General features: G+C 37.3%; 1 protein-coding gene across 5 annotated transcripts in view; it reads left to right on the forward strand.

Moving 5' to 3' along the window:
• OXR1 (oxidation resistance 1) overlaps window positions 1-17,013 on the forward strand; it is a 232,697-nt gene that overhangs the window by 201,847 nt on the left and 13,837 nt on the right. For 2 of the 5 annotated variants that reach the window (XM_063131042.1, XM_063131044.1), the window contains one exon: window positions 205-364. In XM_063131042.1, coding sequence (XP_062987112.1) covers window positions 205-364 — 160 coding nt within the window. Of the gene's footprint in view, window positions 1-204; window positions 365-7,170; window positions 7,375-14,068; window positions 14,150-17,013 lie in introns of those variants that run through there. The other 3 variants (XM_063131041.1, XM_063131045.1, XM_063131043.1) reach the window with 3 other exon arrangements.

The following is a 17,013-nucleotide window of genomic DNA, read 5'->3' on the forward strand; positions in this document are numbered from 1 at the left end:
TTGATTGTTTGGATTCTATATGGTCACTTGAAGGTTCTGTTAAAAGCTGAAATAAATATTCTCTGTTTTTTTTTTATTTTCAAAGAGAAGAGTGAATAAATGACCGTGAAAAGGTTTAGGCAGTTAGTACTTTAATAAATTCTATCCAGGTCTTCGCAAGTCTGAAAGGTCAGTAATTAATTTTCTCTTTATCATCTCTTAAAGGACTGAGCATCTGTATGCCTTTTTTGTTCAGTGGAGTCCAGAAATATTTGCAGAAGATACTGGAGAAATAAGTAGAGAGCCTGGATTTGTCGTAGTAAAAAAAATCGAATCTGAAACTGGTGAGGATTTGGTTAATGAATCAACTGCTAAGGAGTGGGAGGTAAGTGCTTTTAAATGCTTATTAAATCCTTTAGAAGACACAGCTTTTGTTTGAAACACTTCAATTTCCCATATAAAGAAGGTTCATGGATAAATATAATTCAAATATTGCACAGTAAGAGCTGTAAATATGTGTGTTCGCATCATTCAGTTGCTTAATTTTTATCATCTGAATGTTTTGCTCTAATCTATCAGTACAGGCAGCATTTAATAGGATGTATTTTAGGACAAATTGTTGTTACATACATATGTGTGTAACATGTACTCTGCCTCTCTTTAAACAGGAAATGCCACTTTGGGTTGGGGGTGATTTGAAATCAAAGCTTTTCATCCCCAGTAGTTTTTCTGCTACAGAAATTGCACTTCCTGTGCTACTTCTCTTACCCAGTCACTCCCCCCACCCTGTTTCTTTTACTGTTTAAAAGGTTCCGTCAGACTTCCATTACATGCTTTTTTTGGTAAAAGAAACTGATGGACCTTGTTGTGCAGAGAAGGTATACATGCAGTTTTGTAAAACTTTACATATTGTGCATCAGCATGGACAATACAGAAAAAGAAAAGAAAAATAGAACTGGATATTCGTTTTCTCTTAGTTATCATGGGCCTGAAAAACCTCTACTTTGTAAATGTAATAAACAAAACATAATTGTTGCCAGGACTATTTTTCTGTCTTATTTTATGGTATGTGTGAGAGTGCATAATTGTAACCTTAATTGTGCGTTCATGTCCTAAGCATATGTTCTTATGTATTACATAATATTGTTTGGCTGAATGTATGTTTGAGTCATGCTTATGAAGCGTTGGATGTATAGCTTGGTTCATATTTTACTGGTTATCAAAGGTTAATGTTTGTTGTAAAGCTATCATTCTCAATGTAACAGTGTGTTTACTGTCGGATGTGCATCAGAATCTGCTGTATTTTTTAAAAAATAGTTATGAAGTTGATACACAAAATATGGGTGATGTAATTTGCCAACAGATTATATATGAAGTAACACTGCAAGAATAAAAAAGCCACAAATTCTTTAGAATTAATTAAATAATTATTTTATGTACATTCTTCAGTATTTTAAATGTTGCCAGTTTAGAAAACAATTTAAGTTTTCAGTCCTAAATAGACTTTAAATAAAAATCTCCACATTGCAGATATATTTTTGTAAACCACCCAGAGAGCTTCAGCAAAATATATTTGCAAGCTTTTGGGGTATTACTCAGAGTAAATTCATGAAGATCCTTGCAAAAACGTTGATTTGTAAAAGTTAATATTTTGCCAGAGGTGGGCAACTTGTGGCCATCCAAATGTTTTAGCCTACAACTCCCATAAGCCATTACTATTGGTTATGCTGGCTGCTGCTGTTGGTTGTTGTAGGACAAGTTGCCCACCACTGCTTTAAAACATGGACTTGTAAGTAACTTTTCCACTGGAGGGTAGCATCTTAGTTTGCAATCTTTGGTATTCTTTGCAATGATCTTCATTTTAAAAGGGAGGTTTGGCACATGAAAGAGAGATCTGAGTTCTTCTCTAGAGACTAAAGTGGACATTGTAGTATCTTTATCTAGTAAGTACATCATGCTGTTCTTAGAATAGCAGTAGAAAAAAAGAATTCATATGTCAGCCATTTCATGGCTGCTATGCAAGCAGTAGGGTATGTTTTACTTGAAGTGTGCTTCTTTGCTTTGGTTTATGCTATGGAAAAACAATATTAATTCAGTAGTGTGGGAGGTTGTTTCGGTTGTTTTAGAAGAATTTTATGGTGACAATCTGAAAACTATGGTCCCAGATACTGCTGGTGTGTGGATTGTGAAAGTAAAACATGCAGAAGAGCTAGTGTTAGGACTCTTTGAATATCTTTGGAATGCAACATGTACAAGCACTTGACTAGTTCTGTGGATATTGGAGTTTCCATGCCTCTGTTATTAATCAATTCACTTTCCCTTTAAATAGCAATGTGGTTATGCACAACAACAAATTTTGCCACAGTCTCATTTTTGGTAAAGTCAGTTTTCTAGAAAGCAAACTTTGCTGTCAAGAGCTATGATGTTAATAGTGACATAAATGCTTTCTGGTTATGTAATAAAGTAGAATAGCTTTTGTTTTCTGGTGTTCAGAACTAATTATTGCTGTCCATTGCCTGATTTATCTTGCAAATGTATCACAACTTTTAGGACTATCCAGACATTAAAAGTGGAAGGGCGGGACTTCAGTGATCTAAGCCAACAGTTAAATTAGCATATTAGAATGTAATTATTCATAAACATTAAATAATCTTGTTCTGTTTGACATGTTTGGGTTACACCTCACTACACAAAGATGCATAAGCGTATGCAGTTGGTTTTTGTTTTAAATGGATCTGTGATATCTACTGCATTGTGCAAGTGTATACTTTGGCACTTTTAACACTTATGTGTGTTGTGATCACATTGATAAAAAACACACAGAATAAAGGCTGAACAAATGTGTGTGTATTGCATACTGTAGATAGTTTGACCTCAGATTGTTAAGAATACACAATTCTTGTGAGTAGATCACCGTCATCACAATTTCTAGTGCAAGTCAAACAGCTTCATTTACATGTAGGACTTGGCTGGCACTCAGCACCAGCCAAGTTCCTTCCTTTATTCTGAGAGAGAGAGAGAGAGGTACAAAACTCTGCTTCTCTTAGCATAGTGAAAAACAAAATGGACAGGGTGATGACATCAGTGGGCATCATCCAGCCTGCAGAGGGCCTGGTGGGGTTGGGGGGGATCCTCCCCCCACAAGTTATGGTTCTGTACCCCTGATGTATACAGTTTGAGCATACTAACTTTCTGAGTTGTTGAGGTTTTTTAATAACTGCAAAATTTACTGGTAAATTGAAGTAGTATAAACCTAAAACATGATCTTTGGGTCTACTTCTTTAATAAGTTGTGCTTTTATATTGTATCTTGTATTCATGTTTTTAAACTGTTGGTTGTTTTTATGCTTTTCATTGTTTTAATTTTTGTGAACCGCCCAGACAGCTTCGGCTATTGGGCGGTATAAAAATGTAATAAATAAATAAATAAATAAAATAAAAAAGCTGTTTGGCAGGAAGCACAGCCATGCTGATTCAGATAGTGCATGTAAAGGTTATTAAATTATTAGTATTTGGATATGTTATTTATTTATTACATTTTTATACCGCCCAATAGCCGAAGCTCTCTGGGCGGTTCACAAAAATTAAAGCCATAATAAAACAACCAACGGGTTAAAAGCACAAATACAAAATACAGTATAAAAAGCACAACCAGGATAAAACCACGCAGCAAAATTGATATAAGATTAAAATACAGAGTTAAAACAGTAAAATTTAAATTTAAGTTAAAATTAAGTGTTAAAATACTGAGAGAATAAAAAGGTCTTCAGCTGGTGACGAAAGGAGTACAGTGTAGGCGCCAGGCGGACCTCTCTGGGGAGCTCATTCCACAACCGGGGTGCCACAGCGGAGAAAGCCCTCCTCCTAGTAGCCACCTGCCTCACTTCCTTTGGCAGGGGCTCACGGAGAAGGGCCCCTGTAGATGATCTTAAGGTCTGGGCAGGTACATATGGGAAGAGGCGTTCCTTCAAATAACCTGGCCCCAAACTGTTTAGGGCTTTAAATGTCAATACCAGCACTTTGAATCGGACCTGGACTGGCAGCCAATGAAGTTGTAAAAGGACTGGCGTAATGTGATCTCGCTGGCCAGTCCCTGTTAGTAAACAGACTACCCTGTTTTGTGCCAGCTGAAGCTTCCGGACCGTTTTCAAAGGCAGCCCCACGTATAACGCATTGCAGTAATCCAAAAAAGAGGTTATCAGAGCATGGATAACTGTAGCTAGGCTATCTCTGTCCAGATAAGGGCGTAGTTGGTATATCAACCTAAGCTGATAAAAGGTGCTCTTTGCCACTGAGTTAACCTGTGCCTCAAGTGACAGTTCTGGATCGAAGAGCACCCCCAAACTACGGACTCGATCCTTTAGGGAGAGTGCAACCCTGTCCAGGACAGGGCAAACATCACCTCGCCGGACAGATGAACCACCTGCTAACAGTACCTCCATCTTGTCTGGATTGAGTCTCAGTTTGTTAGCCCTCATCCAGTCCATTACCGTGACCAGGCACTGGTTCAGAACAGTCACTGCCTCACCTGGGTTTGATGAAAAGGAAAGGCAGAGCTGGGTATCATCCGCATATTGATGACACCTCAGTCCACATCTCCGGATAACCTCCCCCAGCGGCTTCATGTATATGTTAAACAGCATAGGGGATAAGATAGAGCCCTGTGGAACCCCATGGCTTAGGAGCCACGGCACAGAGCAATAATCCCCCAGCACCACCTTCTGGAATCGGCCATCCAAGTAGGAGCGGAACCACTGCAATGCAGTACCTCCAACTCCCAACTCAGACAACCTATCCAGAAGGATACCATGGTCGATGGTATCGAAGGCCGCTGAGAGGTCTAGGAGAACCAACAGGGTCGCACTCCCCCTGTCTCTCTCCCGGCAGAGGTCATCCCACGGTGACCAAGGCAGTTTCCGTTCCAAAACCAGGCCTTTCCAATAATAGGGCCAATTTCAGTTGCTAAAAACCTTGGAACATTTTTTCTTAGTCTAGTAAATCAAATTTGAGAATAACTTCTATATATAAGTTAGCCAAGGACAAAGTATTGAATAGCTAAATCATGCATTTATAGGGTACCTGGAAAAGTGTGTGTTGAAATAAGAATTCGCGAAGTCTGGATACTTTTTTTGTTTTCGGAATATGCTTCTTCATGTGTATCATTTCTATCAGACTTGGAGTACTCAGACGTACAATGGGGAATTCTGCAAACTTAAACATACCAAGGTCAAAATATATTTAAACATGTTTGGAAGAGTTGACATAGGAAGGGTGAAATGAAGTGTGAAAGATCTTAAAGGAGCTTTCTTTCTTTTTATTATGCATGAATAACTTGTAAGGCATTCATTGCCTTATATCAGTTTCAGGAACAGTGTTGACATTTTAAAAGCATGCAAGCTTTGTAAACTTTTTTATATGTTGTCAAAACTGTCAACTTTCCAGATTACTACTATCCCTTGATGTGTTACTTGTAAGATTGTTTGGTGTGACAATCCAAGTCTTAACAAACTGTGTTAACTCATAACTCTTATATGCTAACCCTTGGATATCATTTATAACACTCAGACTTGCATCTCTATAATAAAATAAAGATTTTTTTTCTTTACTTAATAATTGTAATAATATCTGCTTTGTATTTGGAGGGTAAGGTCTTTTCCTTCTCTGAACTTCTCCAGGAGTGGCCATATTGCTCTGTACCAAAGGGGTGGCAAGAAACCTGAATCCTTTCATGGGACATTGAATACCACTGTAATAAAACTTATCAGTAATCTGTAAACACTTTTTTGTAACAGATTTGAACAGTGTCACTTACCACAGAGACCCATACCTTATCCTGGGTTTCAGATTGGCTGTGTTGTGGCTGTGTTGAAATTTTCAACATAATATTTTTGTAAAAACAACTTCAGTTTTGTAAATATAGACTTCAACAGCAGGGCACTGGTATGTACCTCTTCTTCCCTGTAAATTGACATGTGGCACCCATCAAAATCTATGCTAGATCCTAAACTGCTAGACTCTTAAAATATGTTGAATTCTTTGTGATAATCAATATTACCCTCAAGTAATTCAAACCAAAAAACAGCTCTTCTAAGTATGTTTTCTTCTGTTAATGCCTGCCTAGGGTCATAGACATTAACACTAACAAGTGAATTTCAAGAATTGGTGGAATATTGTAATTTATTATATTCCCATTTGATATTACATAATATCAAATATTGACTTTCATATTTGAGAGCTGTTAGTATATTTTATATAAAATGTATTTGCATCTTATAGGTGAAGCTGTTGATATACTTAACAAAGCAATGGAGTTTAGCTTAGCATTGTCTTATTAACTTGCTCCTCCTGCCATCCTTGAGATCCTAGTTTTTATTGGACAAATGGAATTTCCAAACAGGACTGTCTGGAAAATCCTGGATTATTTTCTTTCCATTCCTCATCTAGCTAGCAAAATGCCTGTTAGGGTGGGTGTGTAGGGGAAAGGCCTGCCTATTACAGGGCCCTCTGACCTGACTGTGTGCCTGACAGGAATGAGGAAAAACATTAACACCCAAGTCAGGAGTGTGTTTGTGTAGTTTTATTTCCAGTCTCAGTTCTCCAAGGAGTTCCTTCTTTCTCTAATCTCTAAATTTCAATAATATTTGTAGCATTATTATCCCCATGTTTACATCTGAGAAACTCGAGGTGCAGTTTGCCCCCATGACATTGAGAGCATAGTTCAGCACCCCGACCTGTATAGATGGAATTCCCCTTTCTCCTTTGCAATTTCTTTTCTCAACTACTCAGATGCTTATCAGTCATAAGAATGTGCTACTTTTAAGTATATTTCCCTGCAAAAGTGGGGGTACAAACGTTGATCACAGACGTCTTAGATTTCCTCTAGAAAAGTTGTGGTCACAGCAAAGAAATAAAAATGCTGAACTACATGTGTAGTTCATTAATATCAGTTCATTGCAACAAATGGCAATTCTCATTGCATGTTTTTAAATATGGATTATCAGTATTCTGTGAGGGGAAATCTCAGTAGTTTTAGAAAACTATGCCCTGTCTCTTTAAACTCTTTTGCTTTTTAAGCATCTCAGTGAACTGCAACCTCCCTTGAATATAGAAACCTTTCTGTTGTCCATTCACTGGGCAAGACACACCTCAGTATTTATATACTATTCACCCATTAGCTGTTTATCCTGTCAGTCAATTGTGTGCAGCTAGCATGTTAGCCTGTCTCCTAGCAAGGCTTTGCTGTGCCTGGAATTGAAAGCAGGTAGAAAGAATGCTGGGGGGAAATCCTCATGTGAAGCTAAAATTGCTTTAACTACTTTTTTCAAGGGAAATGATTCGTTTCTGGTATGGCAAGAAAGGAAGAAAACATCACTCAATGAAAAATAAATATACTCTGGTAATTCCTTTGAGAAATATCTTTATTGTTTTGCTTGTTATTTTGATGATGATGCCATAGCAAACAGTACTAGTCACTGCCTTTTATTTGTAAGATTTATTGAAAAGTTCTACATTTCGGGCAATTGCCACTTCTTAAAGATACTGTAATTCTGAATTATAGTAGTTTTACTGAAAAGTTGAACTTGGCAGCTTGAGCTTTAAAGTGGTTTGTTTAAACATGAAAAATAATGGGTTGTAAATTTTGAGGGCAATGCCTGTTATGGTGTTTCTTGCAGTAACTTGCTTGTTCTTGTATATTGCATTTACTTTTGTTATGAAAACACATTATTTATCTGTGGTTATTAGATTTAAATAGCATGTAAAATGGTTGTTTTACATGCTTCTCCAAGTATTAATCTGAAATGTGTATTGACTTGAGATGAGAGTGCAGGATCCAAAAATCGTTGAGCTTAATATTATCTGCTTTTAATTTTATACATTACTATTCTAAGAATAATACAGAAGAAGCAATCAGTACTGCAGAAACTTTAAAAAAAGCATCATGGGGAAATGGAGGATGGTCACTTGTGTGTCACTGTTTGGTCATTGTGGCTCAGTGAGTACCCTTTGTGAGTGCCAGAAACAGCAAAAAACAAAATAAGCTTTTGGATAATCTAGCACCAATGCTATACATTTCATGTTTGCAGATATTGTAAAATGAATGGACTCTTCTTAGGTCTTCTGGAGACTTGTATAAAGTAATTAATCTTCATTTAGAGAAGTGTTTTCCCCATAGTAAGCAATTGCCCACTCAAACTATACTTTTTGTCAAATGCTTCTTCTCATTGATATTTCAGGATACATCAACTAAACTGTAGAATCTGAAACTGCCTTAACAAGCCTTGCCCATCTTGGTGCCCTCCAGATATTCGGATTACAACTCTTAGCTTTACTGCTCATTGGCCATGCGGACTGGGTTTGATGGGAGTTGGCTGGTTCAAACTGATTCTGGTTTTGTCAACCAGCAGATAGCATTTTGATATATTTTGCTATTAATTCACATCAACATGGACCCTCCCTCATTTAGTTACCTAGGAAAGAACATTATGAGCTGAAGGTTGTCTCGACGTAATTTCAAAACTCAGTTGTGTTCTACAATCCTTTTTATTCTTTTTTTTCATTATTTTAGAAATAGATATTTGATAAAAATGTAAATGCAAAGTTGTGTTACTTCCAAGACTTGCCTGTAGGGCAAAAGCTTTGGATGTACGAACAGAAGTTGTGCTTATGCTTCTGTTTCTGAGAGAAGTTGTTGCTTCTACATTATAATTTGACACATAATTAAAAATTAAACTGAATCATCTTTTCCTTAATGTGTAAATTAAGGCCCATTATCTTCATCTCATTATGGTGGATTACTCCATTGGATTTAAACTGTGTTGTTATAACACATTTTCCAATGTATAAAATGTGAGCAACTGGCTTAACTGTTCCAAAGCACTAACGATGTGCTTTGTGAGTTAGCACAATGAATAGTAAGAGCAATGCTAGCTATAAGAATTTTGATTGGAATACTTCACATGTTTCTCAGTGTCTGCAGGCAATGGTGATAAACCAAAATTCTTGTATTACATTTTGAACTTTCTATGTGCTCATAATGAGTGTAAGCAGTGAGGTCAGATAAAAATGAAATCCTAAATGTACAGACTATGAAAATTATGTTTATAAATGTATGTAAAATCACTAGTGAGCATTCACAAAGCACTGGTGATAACACAAAGCTCCTGGCATGGGTAAGTTAATGTAGTAGAATAAAAACCCGTTATCTCAGTTCAGGCCAGAATGGATGTTCGTGATAAGTTGTAATTCAGTAGTTTCATGCTGGAGTCATTGAAATTTTTAGGACCGTTTGTTGAAGAATAATCGAAGATTTATAAAAAGAGTGTCCTGGCAGGTTGAAATGTTCTTTCACTTGTTTCGGAAGATTGTCCTTTCTGATAGGAGATGTGTATCCAGATTGCTTTGGCTATTGGGCAATATAGAAATGCAATAAATAAATAAATAATTTATTCTTCTGCGTAGATATTGCCCGTTTTTGTCCTTTGTAGAAGGGCTTAGCTAGCAGATGATGACATATATGATATTAGAAGATGAGCAAGTGAACCCTTGATGTTTTTAGCCCCTATAATGGTGTTATCTGAGTAGGTATGACAGTGTTGCATTTGGATTGTTGCAAGATCTGGTCCCTGTGTTTTGAATCTTTGTAATGTGACCTATAGCTATCTTAGGTCTGTGAGTGGGAAGAATCATTGACCCAGATGAGCTGTAGAGAAAGTGGCAGAGAACCACTTGTTGCCCACAGATCCCAGATAAAACCATTCCATTGTATTATCAATAATTTACAAGTATTAATTCATTTTTTAATTCTTACAGAGGACTTCAAACATGCGAGTTCTCTGTCCATGTGTAGTTATGCTTTGTATTTTTGTTGACATTAATTTTGACACCTTGATTCAAGAATCCATTTTGTTCTAGAAGCAGCAGCAGAGCCACAGACATGGAAGGTCACCAAAAACAAGTTGGCTGGTTGCAAAGGGGTCAGAGCAATTTATTTATGTCCTTCCATAGGTTATATTAAAGAAAGTTGCTCCCATGGAGCTACAGAACGATGCAATTGCCTCCTGTCTTCCAAGTTCCCAGCCAGCCAACCCATTTTGGTACCTTTAAATTGGCCAATCCCCAAAGCCTTCCAAGGAAATGTGGCCCAATCATGTAGTGTTTCCATCCACCAGACAGGTCAACTTGTTTAATACCATATGGGCACCTCTTGTGATACATTCTGTTTTGTATACTGGTTGTTAATAACCTTACAGGTCTTGTGGTGTATAGCTTGCTAACCTTAACTAAATCAAATAGCTAGGAAACTCCCTGAGTTTTTCTTTCATTCCTCAGTCAAACTACTGTTCTCTTCTGTCTCATCCTGAGGCCATCCTTGGAGCCATTGAGTCCTTTGTACGCTTTGCTTTGAAACATAACTGCCCCCAAATCTGGGTGCCAGTAGCCTTCTCACATTGTTGCACCCAGTAACTGGTTTATAACTTGTTCTGAACATGAAGATTCCATAACTGCAATAGCAAATACCCATTGATAGCCTTACCTTCCATCAATTTGTCTAAATTGCCCCCTTGAGCAATTTTTAGAGCAAGCCATCTAAAATAGTAGGCATCATATCTTAAGATACCAAAGTCCATCATTTAACACTGTTGAATAAATTATTTAAAGGAAAAGAAAGGAATTACTTTCTATTGTCTGTCCTGTATCTTCAACCATTCAACTTCCTTGTTTGATCCTAGATTCTAGCATTTTGAGAGTGGGACAAAAATTTGTTCCATTTCCTCCACATAATGCATAATGTATGTGTGTTGCACACACTGGTGCCCAATTTCAGCTACACTAAAATCTCTGGTTCTCCATTGTTTTCTGTGGGCAGCTCTCATTTTCATCCCTCAGGATGAAAAATAGCTTCTAGGGTGAAGCAGGAAATTACTATTGAGCTAAGAAATGGTTCTCTCTGCCCTTCTTATATCTATCAATTTTTCTATCCAACCTTTACTACCACTTCATTCTATTCCACCTTCAGTCTGGTTTTCTGTCCCCCACCCCTACCTTTCAGCCACCATTCTGTATCCATTGAGCAAGCTCATTGTTCATTGGGCTGTTTTTTCAGTTCTTCCGCTTTGAGGGTTTTGCTCCCTCTCTAAATGATTGTTTTACTTTAGAACTTGGTGTATCCCCGGAGCTGCTGATACCTTTGTCATGTGCACGGGTGCTGCCTTTTTTGCTACAGAAACTTGGGCACTCTCCCTTGAAGATCAAAAATAGAATATAAAATAGATTTTCCTTCTTGGAAGAAGCCAACCTGAAGCGAGTTCTTCCTCTCATTGACTTTTAGAGCAAATTATTGCTAGTGGTTTGTTTCTGTTGAGTTACTGTCAATCAAAATGGAAAACAATGTAATATCACCAGCTGCCCATATCTTGCTTACCAGTTGGATTTAAGAATGTTGGTAGGGATAAATTATTTTATACAAAATCCTGTTGTACTGTTAAAACTTTTATTCTAATGCCGTTAATGGGCTTGAAATAACTATATTATTCTTCAACATTTATTTAACCACCACCTCGATTTTCTTCCAACGTTTTTGGATAGTTTATAATCCGCTAGTCATTCACTTAAGAAGTGTTTTGACACTTATTAAAAGAAAGCATAAGTAAAATATCTCCAAATTGATTTTCAGATCTGAGTATGTGCTTTGTTTGTTTAAGGTGCTTGTTAGTCACCCTTCAACTGAAGCTCTTAGAGCAGCATACAAAATCAAGACAACCAAAAAATGATAAACTGGCTTGCTTGTGTGTGTGAATGCATGCACTGAATCAAGCTAAGATAGATCCTAGGAAAACTTTAAAACTGAACTTGCAGATATGGCAAAGGAGGAGGGTGGGTTTTTTTGTAAGTACCTATATAAAACAATTTCATTGTTTGAATAGCATTATTGAATATAACATTTACTAACTTCATAAACAGATGCAAGAAGCGAATTATTTCTTAGTAAGCATATAATTTCATCCATTTTAATAGTGATGTAATAAGCCAAAATTAATAAAAATTAAAAAAGAAACCACACCTTTTAATTACTGCTTAAACACCCTCCAGTAACCCAGCAACAGCCCATGGATTATTGGAGGGTTGTTTCCCTCTCCAGTAAGCCATGCCACTTGGGGCTGGACGATACAATAAGCCATGCCCGGGCGGGTGATTAGGCAAATGGTGCCCAGCCTATGCTGCAGCTTAAACCTACAGTGATCATGCAAACCAGGTTATTGAGTCCAGCTTTTCAACAACAACGAATGTTAGTAGGACAACGTGTGTGTGTGTAGAGATGGAAGCTGAATTTGCATGTAACACTAAACTATGGCCAGAGTGTTTAAAAATGGAAGCAGTCTGTTTCGTCTTTAGTATATCGACTATGGACATGTGAACTGGGCAATAGCAAATAGGAAGAGCAGCAATTGCTGTGGCTAGCAAAACTCTAGCATCATGCTGTTGTGCACTCTTGCAATAAAACCTATTCAAGTGGAGGGAACTAATTTAGCCTTTTACAGAGATGTCAGCACATTTCCAAAGCAGTGTGTTACATGTGAGGCAGCAAAACCCATTTTAGCTTATATTGAAAACAGGATATCATTAGCTTCTCTGGGGCTCAAGAGTGTCCTGTATACCAGATAAAGCACAATGAAAAGAAAATAAGTATGCTTGATCCTTGCCAATATACATCCTGTAAACAAATGGGGATTGAGTATGTCTCAAAATAGACTGAGGTGTTCTTTTATAGTCCTAGCAACCTGATTTGGTCTGAGAATTGAATGATAATTTTTTGTAATGAGGAATATAAAGAAGGCGCTCAAATGCACAAAGTATTTTACTACAGACACTATAGGTTTGGATTATTTTGTGTTTTGAAATGCTTTCATGACCTTTCTGGACGTGAATTGCACCGTTTTTGCATGAATTGGGTAACCATTATATGAACAACAAATTTGTGGGTGCTCATTGACGCACTGCAAATGAGCAGTTTCAGTATCTGTTCTTGCATACATGCAACTTGATTCAAAATACTGTAGATCAAAAAGACAGAAGCTTTCTGCAGATTAGAGAACGAAAACTGGCTTTCTCTCAGATATTCTTCTCCTTTTCCGTTTATCCTAAATAGCTTTTTTGCATGTATTTTCTTGATATATATCCATTGTAGACTGTCCAATACAACCAGATTAGTTTTATTCACTTTCCAGTGCAAAATGAAGATAACTTAGAAGTCAAAGTATGTTAATGGTAAATAGTACTGAAAATATATTCTAAAAATATGTCATATAAATCCAGCAATACTGCTTTTAAATTTCATGGTCTCCCCCCCCCCCCGAATTCTTATTAATATACTTAGTTCTCATATGAACTTTGTGTGCTCCTCATGTGAGTATCATGTCCACCTGTTCTTCCTGGATAGCAGCTGTCCATTTGCGGGGTATAAAGTGCAAAATTATCCTGCATCTTGTAAGAAGCAGGCAGTCACGAGCACCTGCATGCAAGATCAGCTCCACTGAAGAAGGTGTTTAATGTGTGTTTATGCATTGAGTATATTGTTATAGAAAGGTGGGATTAAAAATGTAAAAATACATCCAGGTAGACTTGGTCCTTGAAAGGTGGCTGGCAACAAAAACAGTTCTTTCGCAGTGAGAAAGGTTGTTAGTATGAATTTGCATTTCTACCTATTTGTTTTTCATTAGTTAGCATTTATATCCACCTAAAAACAGTGGGTAGTATTTATGAAAGAAAGTGGTTCAGTGATATGTGTGCTTGCATATTATTCTAGCAGATTTATTGCTAGGTGAAGGTATATCAGATCTCTGCTGCTATTTTGTTGGAAATCCTGACTGTTATGTGTGTTCGTTCTAAATCTGAAATATTGTTGTGCATATCATATCACTACAATGGTAAATGTCTTGTTACATTTTAATTTTTTTATGTTATTGGTGTCTTCCTTCACACCCTGTCCAGCTTCTCCGTGCTCTGTCATTTTATTTCTTTTGTTTGATTTTTTGCTCTTTATTTTTCTTTAACTGTGAGTGGAATTTTTGTCTTCCTGTCTCCATATTCAGGTAGTGTCAGTGGCTGAGTATCACCGCAGGATCGATGCTCTAAATAGTGAAGAACTACGCACACTCTGCAGACGTCTCAAGGTGCTCTCTTCAGTAGTTAACACCCTCGTCCAGAGGCTAGAACATCTTTGTCTGTAGTGTCCCTGACCAGGACAAGTCCCATATTCAGTGGGCTTGTCCTCACTACAATACTGCAAGAACCCAGCAGAAAATTCCTTCCTTATGGATGTATGTCTCTATGCCAGTGGTATAGTTGGGTGCTGTGATTGACAGTTTTTTTTTCGTGACAAATGAGTCACTCCTAGAGCTGAGCCAAACTTTTGCACATTTTAAGTTCTGCCACAGAATTTTCATGGTTGCAACTTTTGCACAGAAAATACACTAAAATAAAGTGTTTACTTGATTTTTATACAAATGATAGATGCTAGTCACAGGTCAGACAGAATTGTAGAAAAACTCCCAAAGGCTGCTTACTGTTCCAGGGAACTGTGCAAATCCTGAGCTCATTCACAGAACACATGTCAGGGAAGCTCCAGGCCCTTCAGAGCAAAGGATCTGTGCGATTCCTGGAGAATGCTAGACCAAGCTTGGAACGCCCCATGACCCAACTAAGCTAAATCTTATGCAGAGTCCTTTATGTACTCTCGGTAAGCTGTCCCCACCTCAGTACGACTGTAGACAAGGCTAGGAGAGGGCTAGTGACGTTTACTAATTATGTGGCCTGGAAGAGATCATGAATCCACAGTTCAATGTCCAGGTGTCATGGCAAGCTGAGTTTAACCAGAAGTGAAAGCTGCTGAATTTGTCTATAATTTAGCAGAAAGTCCTAATGCAGACATTTAGTATATAAAGTGACTCTGCATAAGATTTAGCTCTCGGCTGGGGTAATTTTTCAAGCTTCACTGGACTGTATCCTGTGGGCTAATTCCAGGGTTTCACAGTACCCTGGAGCCTTAAAAACAAGCCTTTGGATTTGCAGCCTTTCTTTCTAGTGCTGGGCAGTTAGATGAAAAATACATGAAAAATTGAGAGAGCAGTTGAAAGCTTGCCAAAAAGTGGAAATGCTTTTAAACAACGAAAGTGAAAATGAAGCTAAAAAGATTTTGGCTTGGCTCTAGTTATTTCAAGCAGAGGAATTTTCTGTTTATCTTTTGAAGTTTGGTTCTCATTGCATTTTTTTTCAGACTGATGAGGGCTTTGTATTTCACAGCTTGGGATGGAGTTGAATAAAACTTTTCAAAAGAGAATGCAAAAGGGCTTGTTTTAGCCCCAATTGCAAAATGCAACATTGTTTTAGTTAACCTTCCCCGCAAAACCTTGCTTTAGAATCGTTTACATTTTTGGCCACAAGCACTGATAGAAAATGTAAGCGTGTACTCTACCTGTGTCTCCATACTCATATGCAGGAGACTATATTCACCCATATTTGGTAATGAATCAAATACAACAGGGGGCTGGATGTACTATTTCTTTACTGCTTTAAGCTTCTTTAGGACCTCCAGCCCTTTGTAAGTATCTTGGGGTGTCTTTTGCATTCTCGGTAGATATATTTCTTTCCCCATGGGCATATATGGATGTGAAGAATGGTTGTGTATCTTATTGCTGAAAGCATATCTTTAAAACGGTATAAGTATTTTCTAAACTTGAACAAATAGACTGTATTGGGTAGTACACAATGAATAATAAAAGCTCTAATGCAGAGCTTGGTTAAGTATTTGGATTGAAGCCTCTATAATGCCATTCAGTAAATCAGTATAAATCCAAGGCTTTTTTTTTTTTACTTAAAAAAAGATGTAGACTGAGCTGGAATGGTTTTTAAGTCTTTGGCTGTGATTGTGTAATATTTACAATTGGCTGCATTGGAAGAATTGCTTCATGGCTTTGTTCACTCTACTTGCCAGAATAGCTAATATTTCAAGTAGTGTCTTATTGACCTAGTTTATGCTACCAAATTATGAGCCAGGATAATATGAGAGAGAGAGAGAGATACTTTTTAAATATACTCCTAGGTAATGGCTTCAGGAGGTTCAGTATTCCAAAGAGAACTTACTTTAAGTGTATATTTACTTAAATAAGTAAAAAAAAAAGAGCAAAACAGAAAACAAAGATTTTACTGTATTTCTGTCAGTAAAATTTTCTGAGGGTGGGGTGGGGGTCAGTAAAATATCTCTTGCCAAATGGCATATAAATTACTTGCTAATTCCTGGTGCGGATGCTGAATTGCTTGTACTTTAGGAAATCTGTAGTGACATTGCAAAATTAGTCCAGTACTTGTTACTAGTAATACTTGTCACTAGCTAATAGGAACCTAGGTGAATGCTTGGTAAAGTATATAGTTCTTGTCAAACTAACAATTGTTGCATAACCAGTAAACAGTTAAATGATCAGGAATGGCTCATAGAGGTGCAAATTCTCACCTCCTCTCTTTAACTGCTGTGAATCGTTTTGTCAGCACCAACATAGCTTGAAAGCCCAGTTTCAAACTGGTTAGCAAGCCCTAGTTAAGAGGGAGACTCTTTTTTGTTTTAACTGTGATTAATGTTACTGCTAACAAAATGCTTAATCGTGATGAAATGGATGGAGAGGGGAAGCAGGACAGTAGAAACTAAAAGGAGAATAGAGACCCTGGAAATGGCATACACAGCCCTGCAGTCTGCACCTCAGTTGGCAATCTGCATTTATCATTGAGTTTGCATTGACTGTTAATGTTAAGATTAACAAAAGTTATTGATTTAGGTTGTTGAGACAAAAACACTTTGTGCAGTTATTATGCAACATTTGCTTGAATTCAATCATTTAGCTTGTAATGGAATTGTATGTTTGGATTTGTCTGCGTTGTAGGTGTTACTACTTCCTCTTAAGTAATTGGAAAACTTTTCAATGGAACAGGCTTTGAACCATATTCATATTGAAAATGGTTACTTTATTCTAGAATTCTAGAAGAT

Source organism: Elgaria multicarinata, chromosome 7 (genome assembly GCF_023053635.1).
Source record: "Elgaria multicarinata webbii isolate HBS135686 ecotype San Diego chromosome 7, rElgMul1.1.pri, whole genome shotgun sequence".
Lineage (NCBI taxonomy): Eukaryota > Metazoa > Chordata > Lepidosauria > Squamata > Anguidae > Elgaria > Elgaria multicarinata.